The 12,747-nt window shown below is 41.2% G+C and overlaps 1 protein-coding gene across 5 annotated transcripts in view; it reads left to right on the top strand.

Moving 5' to 3' along the window:
* The window catches only part of FYN (FYN proto-oncogene, Src family tyrosine kinase), a 146,310-nt gene extending 140,493 nt beyond the window's left edge, over positions 1–5,817 (top strand). For all 5 annotated transcript variants that reach the window (XM_071548930.1, XM_071548929.1, XM_071548928.1 and 2 more), the window contains one exon: positions 4,213–5,817. In XM_071548930.1, the coding sequence (XP_071405031.1) occupies positions 4,213–4,421 (209 nt within the window). In that variant the 3' untranslated portion in view covers positions 4,422–5,817. The remainder of the gene's footprint in view (positions 1–4,212) is intronic.
* The last annotated feature ends 6,930 nt before the right edge of the window (positions 5,818–12,747 follow it).

Here is a 12,747-nt window from a genome sequence, read left to right as displayed (position 1 = left end):
ATAAACTTTTAGGAGTCTAGAAGCATACTGCAAGCAGAATGTCATTTATTATTTACTAAGAGTTGAAACTCTTGGGTATTCATTAGGAGAGAGGAGTTGTACAGACTGCTCAGATATTCTCTCTGTGGTGTTAGAAGTGCAGATATGACAGGCTCCTGCTATCAAAAAAGAAACACTAAAACTTGAAGGATAAGATAAGTGAGTCTATAGAATAGGTTTGTAAACATCATTAGGCCTTTTAAGAAGTAAAATGTATACCAGAAGCACAGCCATTTTTATGTCTGACTAATAATCCAATTGATTTAGGAAAAAAAGGTCTTTGAAACTCCTTTTTTAAATTAGCAGCACATGTCAAAAGCAATAGAATTTTCCTAGGTGCTTCAGCCCTTGCTGGATATATGAATTCCCGTGAGAAACATGAGAATTACTTGGTTTAGTTTCATATCTGGGTTTTATTGTGAGGGAGGGGAAAAGAGAAAGGAAAAGAAGGGCATTTTCCTGGATTAAACCATGATGAGAAAACCTGGTTTGACTCACTTTCCAGGGACAAAAAAAGAAAAAAAAAAGGACTATGATTTTAGACAGCAATGTCTCTTTCATGTTCTTTTTTCTATCTTTTTGTTAAACAAAGTGAAGTGAAGAGCTGTTTACGTTTTTCCTCCCCCTCTGTCTCCTCAGGGTTTTTCTTCCAGCAGGCAGTTCGTTATCAGGTTTCAGAGTGTGCTTTGCAGCACTGAGTAAAGCACTGGATAAAATACCAAACATTTGATATCTTAGAATGACAAATGAGTTGGGAATAAGCTTTTCTGCTGCTGTTGCTTCCATCCATGCTGTACTTAAAGGTGTACTGCCAAAATAAAAACAAAGAATGCAGTTTATTAGTGGTTTAGGTATAGACAATAGGTGAGTTACTAGCAAGTTATTTTCATAGCCTTTAGTATGTAAGGGAAGCAAAGCACAGCAGAAGTTCTTACCCCAAAATATGAGGTAATTCAGCTGATTCAAAGACAAGGATTTGAAAAAAGGGTGCCGATTTTTGTTCAAAACACAAATTTATAAAACTAATACCTAGAATACAATGTGAACAAAATGCCCATGTTTTTTCTTGCAGTGTCTTGAAGCTAGCAAGGCCAGAAGGTTTGGGTTGATTCTGCCTTGGGTTGGCAATGACTAACAGACCACTAGGGTTGTCTTGTAATTTAATGAAAAAGTAAAATCTCTCTTGTTGGATAGTGAGAAACACCCAAACATTTGCTCAGTGCATGGCAAGATTTTCTGGTTTGTTGTGAGTCTCCATGAGGTAACAACATCAGTTTGGAATCAATAATACAGGAGAACCTTAACTCCATGCAGAAAATTATGTCTGCAGACAACCTTTATTACCCTGTTTTCATAATTTTGAAGTTCTAATCAAAATGTTTGCTCCTACTTATAAACTTCTAACACCAAAAATACAGTAGGTGAATGCAGCTGATAAATGAAACACAAGAAACCAGTGCTGAAGTGTTGGTCTGCAGGTTAGGAAATACTGTAAATCAGTAATCTAACCTTTCTTTTTGCAATTATCACTGCTGAAGGGAACATCAAGGAGAAGTCTGTAGGAGAATGAGACAATTTTCTGGGAAGGTTCCTCCATGTGCAACAGGCAGCATAAGAAACAGCACATCAGTGCCCTTCTTTTCCTTTCTCCTTTCCTTTCCCTCACAGTTAAACCCAGATATGAAACTAAACCAAGTAATCCTGATATTTGAAAATGGAAGGTGCTGCAGTAAGCCAACCACAACTGTGCTGCAATCAGGACATGGACAACTAAAAGCCTAAATATAAATACAAGGAGTAGGTGGGAGGATCATACCAGTGATGGTTACAGTAACAGGCTAGGAATGGCGCTGAGTGCCATGATCTAGTAAATGGACTTGAGTTGGACCAAGGGTTGGACTCGATGATCTTGGAGGTCTTTTCCAACCCAATTGATTCTATGATTCTATGAATATGATCCTTGCAGAGACACTGCAAATGGATATCAGCAGGAGGAAATTACCCTGACAAGATAAGAGGAAAAGATGTTTTGTAATCCTAACATGAAATGAAAATCTAGATGTGCATGGTCAGGAAAGGCTGTGTTTTGTAGATGTTTCTTTCAAAGCATCTTTAGTAATTAAACACAGCCAGAATATAAGGACACAGTAAAGAGCAAATCCAAGGATAAAGCCAAGTTACCAGCCTAAATGCTATGTAGTGTAAGGATATTACTCCCTGTCATGGTTTAACCCCAGCTGGCAATTTAAGTGCCATGCAGATGCTCAGTCGCTCCCCCTGCCCCCACCAAAATGGGATGGGGAGGAGTGTTTGAAAAAAAATAAAAAACCTTTTCCTCTGTCTTGACAGGGTAATACCCTTCTGCTGATATTCATCCAAGAGGTTTAGATTAAAACAGTTAATAATTGAAATAAAGTAAAATATATTAATAATTTTAATGAAAATTAAAAAGAGAGGCATAAAAGCCAAGGGAAACAAGTGATGCACAATACAGTTTCTCTGAGCTTCTTGTGCACCTCCTCACTGGCAGAGCAGGAAAAACTGAAAAGTCATTGACTTAGGATAAACACTACTTATCAACAACTAAAACATCTGTGTGTTATCAACATTATTCTCATACTATATACAAAACACAACACAGTACCAGCTACTAGGAAGAAAATTAACTCTATCCCAGCCAAAACCAGACATTCCCACTAGCCTAAGAGTAGAGTAGACAAATAAATCTATATTGAAGAAGGTGGTTGAATTATTCCTAACAAATAAGTTTGCCAAAAATAAAAAGAGAATCTCCTGGGTCCTGAAGGAGGGACAAGCAAATTCTTCAAGAGTACAACCTGAAAGAAGAAAGTGAAGGATTCACAGGGAAGGGTGGTGTCATGGAAGCCAGGGAGAGCCTAAGCTAACAGAAAATGCAACATCGAGGTGCTGGTTTCTAGGTTTGGTCATGAAGAAACTTAAGCATCCCTGTTGGTTCTCCAGCAGAGCTGCCTGGCAAGACACGCTTAATCAGGGGAGTGAAGCCTACAGATATTTTGCAGCAGAGGACTGGGCAGGGCTTGCCAACTGCCAAGCCACAAAGCTTGCAGTCAGCATGCATGCTTTCTCTGAAATACCTCTGCATGCCTGCAGTGCCAGTCTTACATTTGGTACTGTTAAAAAGCCAAAGGAATTACTGAAAAAAATATGTAACTAAAGCTGAAGTTGACTTTAACTGATGCAATTAATGTTTGGTGAAAAGCACCTCAGCAGAGTAATCAGGTTGAAGGGGTTGCATAGAAAAGACAAGGTAGCGAAGGGCCTGGCCTACCTCTTGTAGACAGGCAAGGGGAGTCACTATCCCTGGAGGTATTTAAAAGACTGTGGATGTGGTGCTTATGTGGTTTAGTGGTGGACTTGACAGTGTTAGGCTGACAGGTGCACTCAGTGATCTTTAGGGTCTTTTCCAACCTAAATGTTTCTATGATACTGTGACAGTAACACAGCTTTTTACCTTTTTTTTTGAGAGAGCTATGGTTCTGCAGTGGAGCTGTTATGCTTGGTATTTGACTTGTCTTCTGAACAACTTTGTTCTGTTCTTGGTTGGACGGAACAGTGGAATATGATAGAAACAACAGTAACCAGCTCACACGGAGGGACTGCAGATCAGCAGCTTCTGAACTGACACAGAGGGCAGTGCTGCTGGACAACCCCAGCAGCCCAAAGCAGCAGAGTTTCTCTGGAAGTCCCTGCAGCATGACCTTACAGAATGCTTCCAGAAAGCCCCACACTCAATTGTGAGGATTTCAAAAATTCCTCTTAATCTGTACAATTTTGAGTTTTCTATTTGTTGCAATGCATTTATTTTCCTTAAGCACTTTACATGCATTTCATGGCTACTGCTGTTGGATAGGAAAATCACCAAATCCCGCCCTTTGTGAGTAAGCCAAGAGGCAAACCGTGGGAGCAGCTTTTGCTCATCCCTGGATCCTAAAACCCTCTACTGAGAAAGGAAATAATCCAGGTTAACTTGCAGTAGATGAAAACCTGAAACAGGACATCAGGGTGGTTTTGTTTCATTTGTCTTAAGCAAAAGAAATTAGCATGATTGAGAAAACCACGTGTATTGTAGATATAATTATATTTGGGTTCATTTTCCTGTAACTTAACCGTGAATTTGTATGGCCTTTACAGGCATGAATAACCGTGAAGTCTTGGAGCAAGTAGAACGAGGTTATCGGATGCCATGTCCTCAGGACTGTCCCATTTCCTTGCACGAGCTTATGATTCACTGCTGGAAAAAAGACCCAGAGGAGCGTCCAACTTTTGAATATTTACAGGGTTTTCTTGAAGACTACTTCACTGCAACAGAACCCCAGTACCAGCCTGGTGACAACCTGTAAATGCCTGGTTTTCAGACACTGTCATGAATTACCAGTTGTTTTCTCAGCCCTGTCCCACCTGCCCCTCACCTTCCAACTCTGTGATCAGCTTCTCCAGAGTGCAGCATCTTCCAGCACCTCAGTGCACAGGAGGGACTGAAGCTGAGAACTTCCACAGCCCTTGCCTATGACCACTTGTCCTAATAATCTGAATGTCCTGGATGAAAAGGAGAAAAACACTTGTTTTTTCTTAATCAAAGACTCCAAAACTGCATTGTATTGATGTTATGTAAACTGCAAAACCTCTGTTCATTGTAAATAGTAACTCAGTGCCAATAACTGATCCTAGTGCTTTCCTTTTTTTAAAACGCAAAACCTATGTGATTTTAACTAGTCTTCTCCTGATTCAACTAAAAGTATTATTTTCCAGAAGTGGCCTCTTTGTCTAAAACATTTTTTTTCATGTTTTAACAAATAAAAAAATCAGGACAGGTGTTTGGTTTTTTTGCTTTTTTATATATAAAATATATATAATATATATACATACCTGTACATACAGTATATGGGTGCTATTGCAGAGGAAACTCATTTGGAATTGAATGACTCCTGCTACAGCAGTACTCAGAAAGCGATAATTTTACTGCAGACATGAAAACACTGGTGGGATTCTGAAAGCCAGTGATCTAATTTTTGGCTTTTGCCAAGCATGATTTTTTAAATTGGATTGCACTTTTTGTTTATGATTATGTACCTGTAGATGGTTGTAACTTTGCTCTTTCAGGAATCATGTGCTGTATTTACAGTAATGTTTCCAATGTTTGACAAGTGTGTGATGATTTGTTCTTGAAATTAAAACGAACATATTTAAAGCAAGAAAACTACACCATCACCGTTTGAACTGGAAAATTGAAACTGCAAGGACTTCTTGTATCAAAACATGTATACTGAAATGTTTCAGAAAGATTTATTAAGCAGTGTAACCGCATTCAGATGGTCCTAAAATCATAGCATTTTAGCCATGTCCCCCTGCTAAACTGTTGGTCATGCAACTAGGATTTTTTCTGTTTTATGTGTAACATTTTTCCATTGTAAAATAAGTGTGTTAAATGTCCTGTACTGCTAATGAAATTACTTTCTCTGTGTCTGCAAGTTCTCCAGTGGAATTACTATGCACTTCTTTACATTTCATGGGGGATGCACAGAACAAAGTATTACCTTTTCAGTTGTCTGTACCAGCCTTGAAATACTTACGTTTAACCAAAAAACAAAAAAAAAATTCCTTTCTATTTCTATTGAGTTTTTAATACTGAGTTGCAAATTTTAAAGTCTTAATTACATTTTGTTATGGTTTATTTGCAAGTTTACATTTTAAAACTGTTTAACTTTCTTAATTTAGTAATTAAAAAAGAGCATTTTACATTTGGATAGTTGTTTTTTTGTTTAAACTGTGGAGATAATGGTGGAGATGAGTTTAAAAACTTCTCAAGAAGGGGTGTCATTCCATTTGAAGCATCATATTTCATAGGAGTGTGCAGACCAGTTACCTATGGGACATAATTTTCCAAATTACTAAGTCAATATGTTTGTAAACAGCTGGAATTCAACTGTAAGGAAGATGGCTGAATGCATAGCTAGTCTCTCATTTCTCTGTTTTACAAAAAGTTTGTTCCTTATTAGTTCTGTTGCATTTAACATGAATACTTTTACATTTACAAGTGTTGCAGGAAAATATTTTCTATGCCTTGTATTGCTGTTATTGCTTTAAAAGATTGTGGCCAAGTAAGACTTCCTGACAGTTGAAACTTTGTTTTTTAATTATTTAATACTTAGATTGTGAATTCATATTCTGAAGATTCACACATTTTCTAAAGACAACCTTTCTCTGTTAGTAAAAACTAACCCAATAATGAATTCACATTCAGAGAACAAATTGTCATCATTGTTTTAATATTTTCTATACAAAACTTTGACTGAAAATCCTCTTGCAAAGGAGGCTTCCACACTTAGTCTTTCTCAAAGTGTGAATTTATATGGCAATGTTGCTTGTTACCAGATTTCCATGATAAATTGGTTAACGTTTTACATGTAGAGTCTATAAGTAATGTTATGTACATGATATATTCAATGTTGCTGTACCTGTAGCTGCGGAGTACTGAAGAGGCCATGATTCTTGTTGGACTTTTAGCTTCCTCATAGTACTTACAAAGCAAGTCGTGGTCCTCTTTTTTTTTCCCCACAGCTACCCCCCTGCCTTAAAACATCCTCCACGGAACTGAGGACTCCATAGTAACTCAGCTGGCTGTGAAGCCAAAATGTCACCTACTCATCCCAGTGCTCAGTGGCAAAGCATGGCCATTCTGCCAAGTTCCTTAGCAGCCTTTGCTGGGCCACAAATCAGAGTGCAGTTTCCATCTGTAATGCAGGATGGGCCTAAAACATTAGTTTGCCTATGTTTCTCATTGGAAGTAAGACTCAGATGGGGCGTTGTTGGGGTTTTATGGCCTTTATTTCTGATTCTTTGGGTTTGCTGTTCCTTGTATTGCATTCGGTCTATGAGTACCATGTTGGTCTCAGCCGGATCTCTGCCTGCAGCTGGCTTGTGTGCAGACTGGTGCCATTGTTGAGTGGCAAATCTAGACCATTTCTCATCAATAGCTCTTCTGCTTCTTTTTCTTAATGCTGGGAGTTTTGTTGTTTGGGTTTTTTAATCTCTCAAATAAAAACATTAGCAAAAAATTTAAACAAAGTTGTTAGCATTTTTGCTATAAATTAATAAAAGCATTTTCTTAAGAACTGTGTATGCACCACAAATAGCTGTGTGGTGACTGTAACAGTTGAGTTTATGAGATTAAGAATCTCCTGTTCCCTCCAATATTTTTTTTAATGTAAGGCAAAATAAACTCCATCCAGATAAAAACTATTGGCCAAATGCTCCCTCCATCAGCTCACCTGACTTTCAGCCAATCCACAGTGCAGTGGCAAAGTTCCAGAAGAGGCTTTCCAGAAGACCTACCAGCAGCGGCAAGGACTCCATGGGGTGACACAGACACCTGTAGGCCAAGTTTAATTCAACACCATTCCCAGGAAAAATTACAGGCAAACATGGGGCACTGCTGCTAAAGGGATGGTTAGTAAAATTATTATATATATGTGGGAAGGAAATTATGTGAGACTTGGTGGTCTTTGAAAAAGACCAAAGTTTGTCAAAGGCACTAACACAATATTCTTTGGCTTATGTAAACAGTGCTCAACTTCGTTCTATGTGACACTCTGCTTTTGATTTAATTATCACTGTAGAAAAACAAAATAAATACAAAACAAAAAGTGATTAACTCCTAAAATTACAAGACTAATCACAACTTGAAAATCTGTCTCCAGTGTGTTTCTCCTGAAGCCTCTAGACTGGAAAGGACTACCTGCAGACCAAGAAGGCAGATTGCTAAATGTACTTGACCTTGCCACATAACTTCAAGGTGAGTGGAAAGTTGCTCAGATTTGTTTTAATATGCACCATCCTCTTCTCAAGCTCTGCAATAAAAATGCAGTACTCTAATGAATGCATCCATATTGTACCCAGGGGGTTTAAGGGCCTCGCATGAGGCTGAGCCCAAGCATGCAAGAGCTATTAGGAGATATACAGTAGCTCCTCTTCTAAAGTGTAGACAATATTCATTCATCAAAGAAGTCTTTTCCTGTCTAATGGGAAATTACCACCAGCAGTGCAGACAAAAGGATATTTATTTTCTCCAGTCTTGTCAGTTTGAGGGTCTGTCTGTCTTTCAAGAATAATTGAACTCTGTTTGTAGCTCAGAAATCTCATTGTGTTCTGCAGTCTTGGAAAACAGTGATTACAATTTCCTGTGACTCATATACAGGGGTATTTTATCACTGAGGGGACTCCTGTTAACTGAAGCAGCATTCCCATTCCCTGCCATCTTAACTGAAGAAGAGGGCACTTTAGTTTCAGATTTTCCTGCGCACACCAATCCAGAATCTGTGTCCTTTCAGCAGAAAAGGAAAAAAGAGGACCCTTGCCAGGATTGCCAGTGGAGTAGGGTGCTACTGTCTCACTCTCAGTGCTTCTAAATTTCTCAAGAGAACTTCTGACAACTAAACTCAGATTGATGAGGATAATTTTGAATGTTAGAGGGGAAATGCTGGCTTCACTTAAGTCTATGAGATACTTTCTGTTGACTTTTAACAACACAGCATTTTTACGTGTGTGTGTACATTTATCTACATCTCAAAAGGAAATTCTCACACAAAAACAATACACAAACATCAACCCTTGCATTCCTCCCCTACAGCTGAATGCTTAATAAAAATATAAGACCAGGACATAAGTAGGTTAGAGGACAGAATGATGTTAACAGAACAGCTTTTTAAAATTATTTCTCCTCTTTTTTTTCCTGATGGTTCCCACTACATGATCAGTTACAATCCCTATTTCCAGGCCAGGAGAGAGGTGGTAGCAGCAAGTGCTGCTGCCACATCCCAGTGATTCTCTGTGTCTCTGGCTACTGCAAAAAGCAACCTGCAGCTGATTTCAAAGTCAGGGAGAGAAAACATTTCTCCCAAGGGCATAGCTGTGGTGTGAGTATGCAGGAGGGCTGAAAGAACTGCCCTCCCAGGAAAAACAGGTCATTAGCTGGTAGGCACTGCATCGTGTCATGGAGAGAGCGAGCCAAAGGTTGCAGCACCAGCTGTGCTCACAGTGCCTGTGCTTCCCTGTGCCCAGGGATTTGGGTGATGAGATTAGAGCAGGCTGAGAAGCATGAACTGTATTTTCTGTTACCAAATGTAGGTATCTTCTCTGTTACAGGGTAGGGGTAAAGAGTGTATGTTCAAGATGAGGAAAAAAAAATCACAGGACTGGTGTGGCCTGTGACTGGAGGGCAAGTGTTGCATCTGCATGACCAGGCCAGATGGAAGTTTGATTGTTTGGCTCATTGTTGGGAATAACTCAGCATTAAGCTCTGTGAATAGCTAAAAGGGCAAAGAGAAAAGAAATGAGATTATCCTCCTTCCTCTACAGCCAGGCTAGAGCTTGCCAAGGGCTCTGGTTTGGATTTTTGTGCATCAGCGTTTGTTGCTGAGCCCTTGCACCCAGAGCCTTGTGAAGTTTGCTCAGCTACTTATTGTCAGAACTTCACAGAAAATTCCTGAGCCCTGTAACAGATGGATTTTAATTTGGGGAAAAAAGAAAAAGAAAAAAGGATGCCGGGATGCTTTCTGACTGCTGAGGTTCAGCCTCATGCCAGAGGCTTGTCCATAAGCCCTGGAATCCCCTGTGCTTTATTCGCTGCTGCAGCTCAGGTTTTGGGCTGCCTCCCAGTCCCACTAGGCTGCCGGATTTCCCAAGACAGAAGGTGCTACTCATACATAAAGGGCCCCTAATGTTGGGAAAGGGCTACGGTGGTCCCAGCATGTGCCTCCTGGCACCACGCAGAGCCAGGGCTATCCCTGCTCCTGGGTCAGGCTTCCAGGAGAGAGTGGCAATGCCAAAGGAGTCTGCAGCTTCCTGACACCTGGAGCTGCCATTCTCCTGGCTCAGACACAACTGCATGTAGCTGCTGCTGGCTCTTGGAATGACTTGGCAGGGGCTGCGTTGGTACAGCCCACAGTCCCAATGACAATGGAGAAGAAGCAGATGCTAACTTCTGCTCTCCTAAGAAAAGCGGAGGCAAAGAACAACATGGGGAACAGGAATAGCTTTGTATCTTAAAGGCAGAGGACTAGGTACATTTGATCATATGAGAGCTCAAGTGTTCCCTCAAATTCTCATGGCTTCCAAAAGCAGGGCGGCCGCCGGCTGAGCTTTGTATATGACTTCATATACATCCAGTGTATAAAACACATACCGCATACTGAACATTTGCATATGTTACACATCTTTTGTTCCACTTGGGTGGCCTTCTCCTCCCCTTCCCCCACCTTCTGCCCCATTACTTGCAATACAGCTCCCCTCACTTTATTCTAGACGTGTCATTTCTGAAGGACTGCACATCCCAGTCCTGCAGAGACTGAAGGCTCTGTTAATTGTCAAATGTTGCATGGGTAATGATCAATGGATGACTAATTAGAAGCAAGAGGGAATAAAATAGGTATTACTTAGATTCTGCTCTTAATTAAGAGGATGCATAATGCTGTGAGGAAAATCGTAACAAATGGCAGGAGGGGGTTTTGTCATTATGCAGGGTTTAATTAGAAGCACTGCACATGCTAATATCCAGGTACTGTTTTGTTTCCTTTCAGGTGTCTCTCCAGGGTGTGACTGAAAAATGCCAAAGCAAGACCCTTAAAATAAAATAAGTGGAAAATATTTTTGTAGGCATGTGCCTAGCAATGCAAACAGCAAGAAATGGAAGAAATCCCTGGTTTTCATCACAGCGAGGGGCAAACCAAATGCAGGGAATCAGAGTGAGACCATCATGTGTGTTATGCTGAGGCAGAGGGGATTAAAGGCTCATTGCAATGTCTCCAGGTTAATTCAGAGCACCGATGTTAAAAATGGAGCAACATAACAGTGATTTATTTGAACAGTGAATCATTTGGAAGCAAAAACACTTAGGATTTAGTTCCCTGAATATATAGATGTGGTAGGAAATATGAGAAGCAGCACTCGATACCAACATTATCTTTCTAATGAAAAAAGAAACATTACAACTCCTGCAGGATTAGGAACCACTTCTTACAAAAACCCTCCAAATTGCCTTGCCAATGAAAACACTCATCCAGCACCTGAATATTAATCTGTACTTTCTATGACAGGCCCAATATGATGCATCATGTTCTGCTTGTAAATAACGTACAGATGAGATAACTTTAGAAGTTCAGAATTTGACCTGGCTTTCAGTGAAGTCAATAGGAAGACTTTAGAAATATAAAAGAAACCTTCAGAAAGCAATTAGGATGGCCTTAGTTTGGGGGATGACAGAGGCATTTGAAACGCTGAAATAAAGCTGCGTATCTCTTCCCAAAGCTTCCAAATCCCAAAACAAGTTAATCAACAGCAGTTTCCACAGCTTTGTGGGAAGGCACTTAGGTTTGGGCTGGGCCTCATTTTTACTCTGAAACACACTTAACAGATAGTGCTGTTAACAGAGTTAACATGCTGTGATTTGCAAGCTATTCTCCCTCTTTTCTCAGACCGCTAATAAAATAGGTAACGCTCAAGTGAAAGGAAGCTGCTCCAAATACCTGCTGTTTTCTGGGGCTTGGTAAGTGAAGGAGGGGACAGAGGAGGGTCCTTTGGCTGTAGCTGCATGCACCACTAGATCTCTAGATTTCTGGACCTGGAAGTGGTTTACACAAGGGACAGATCTGACAGTCACAGCCTTCCCTCCCCTGGCCAAGTGGCAGCTGCCTACAGGGGTGGCTGATGGACACTATTGTTTGCTGGGTATTACAGATCAGTGTCCAGGGTATGAACAGCAGAGAACTGAAAATGGTGCATAGCCATTGTTGGTAAGGGAAGCCGCTCCGCTGCATGAAGGGAGAGGTGTTTGATGGCTGCACAGCAGAGCCTTTTACAAAGAAACCCTACAAATATGAGTACTGATAAAGTGTACCCATGGGAAACTCTGCCTACTGAAGTCCCCATGGCCAGCCATGGCTGCCTGCATTCCCCAGGGAGCACTGCAAACACTACATACATCCTTCACATAAGCCCCAGGAAGGTCAGGCACTCCTCAGAGCAACTTTCCCTCCTTGCTCCCATCCTGCCTCCATTCATCATCCATTCACCAAGGCCCTGATTTTGTTTCGTGTGTGGCCATGGGTCCCTTGCCACCCTTACCAACTGTGGTGCACAGGCTGCAGCACAGCAATCACTGCTCACAGGCAGGAGGTCAGAGGGAAGGCTGGAGAGAAAGGCAGCCCAGTGTGGTGCAACTTGGGGCTCAGGAAGCCCTGATGAAAATGCCAAGATGTCAGGGTGTTCATGGTGCAAAACAGCTGTGCAGAGGAGCTGCCACACTTGAGGCCAAGCCAGAGGGATTACACCTTCGGCTGACTCAAACAATTGAGGTTGCAATGCAGCCACTCCAGCCACAAGCATCTACTACCCATCACATCTGCGTCTGGCTGAGACCAGCAGGGACTGCCTGGGAAGTCTGGTGGCAGTGAAAGACAACTTCAGGATGCTCCATGGGGGAGATCTGGTTGTCCTGCTGGCCTGTGCCTTGGCAGAGGAGGGAGGAGGGCAAGAAGGAGAAGATCAGGATAGCCAGTCGCAGGGCCAGGCTGATGTAGGGGTTGGTTTCTCAAGCAGGAGGGTAAGCTCAGGCTGCAGGGCATCACTGCACTGCCATTGATACAACTGTATTTAGTGCTTGGCTTGAGGGCA

The sequence above is a fragment of the Pithys albifrons genome, chromosome 2 (assembly GCF_047495875.1).
Source record: "Pithys albifrons albifrons isolate INPA30051 chromosome 2, PitAlb_v1, whole genome shotgun sequence".
In the NCBI taxonomy this organism is placed as follows: domain Eukaryota; kingdom Metazoa; phylum Chordata; class Aves; order Passeriformes; family Thamnophilidae; genus Pithys; species Pithys albifrons.
Note: the sequence above shows the minus strand (reverse complement) of the source record. Positions and strands in the feature narration are given on the sequence as shown.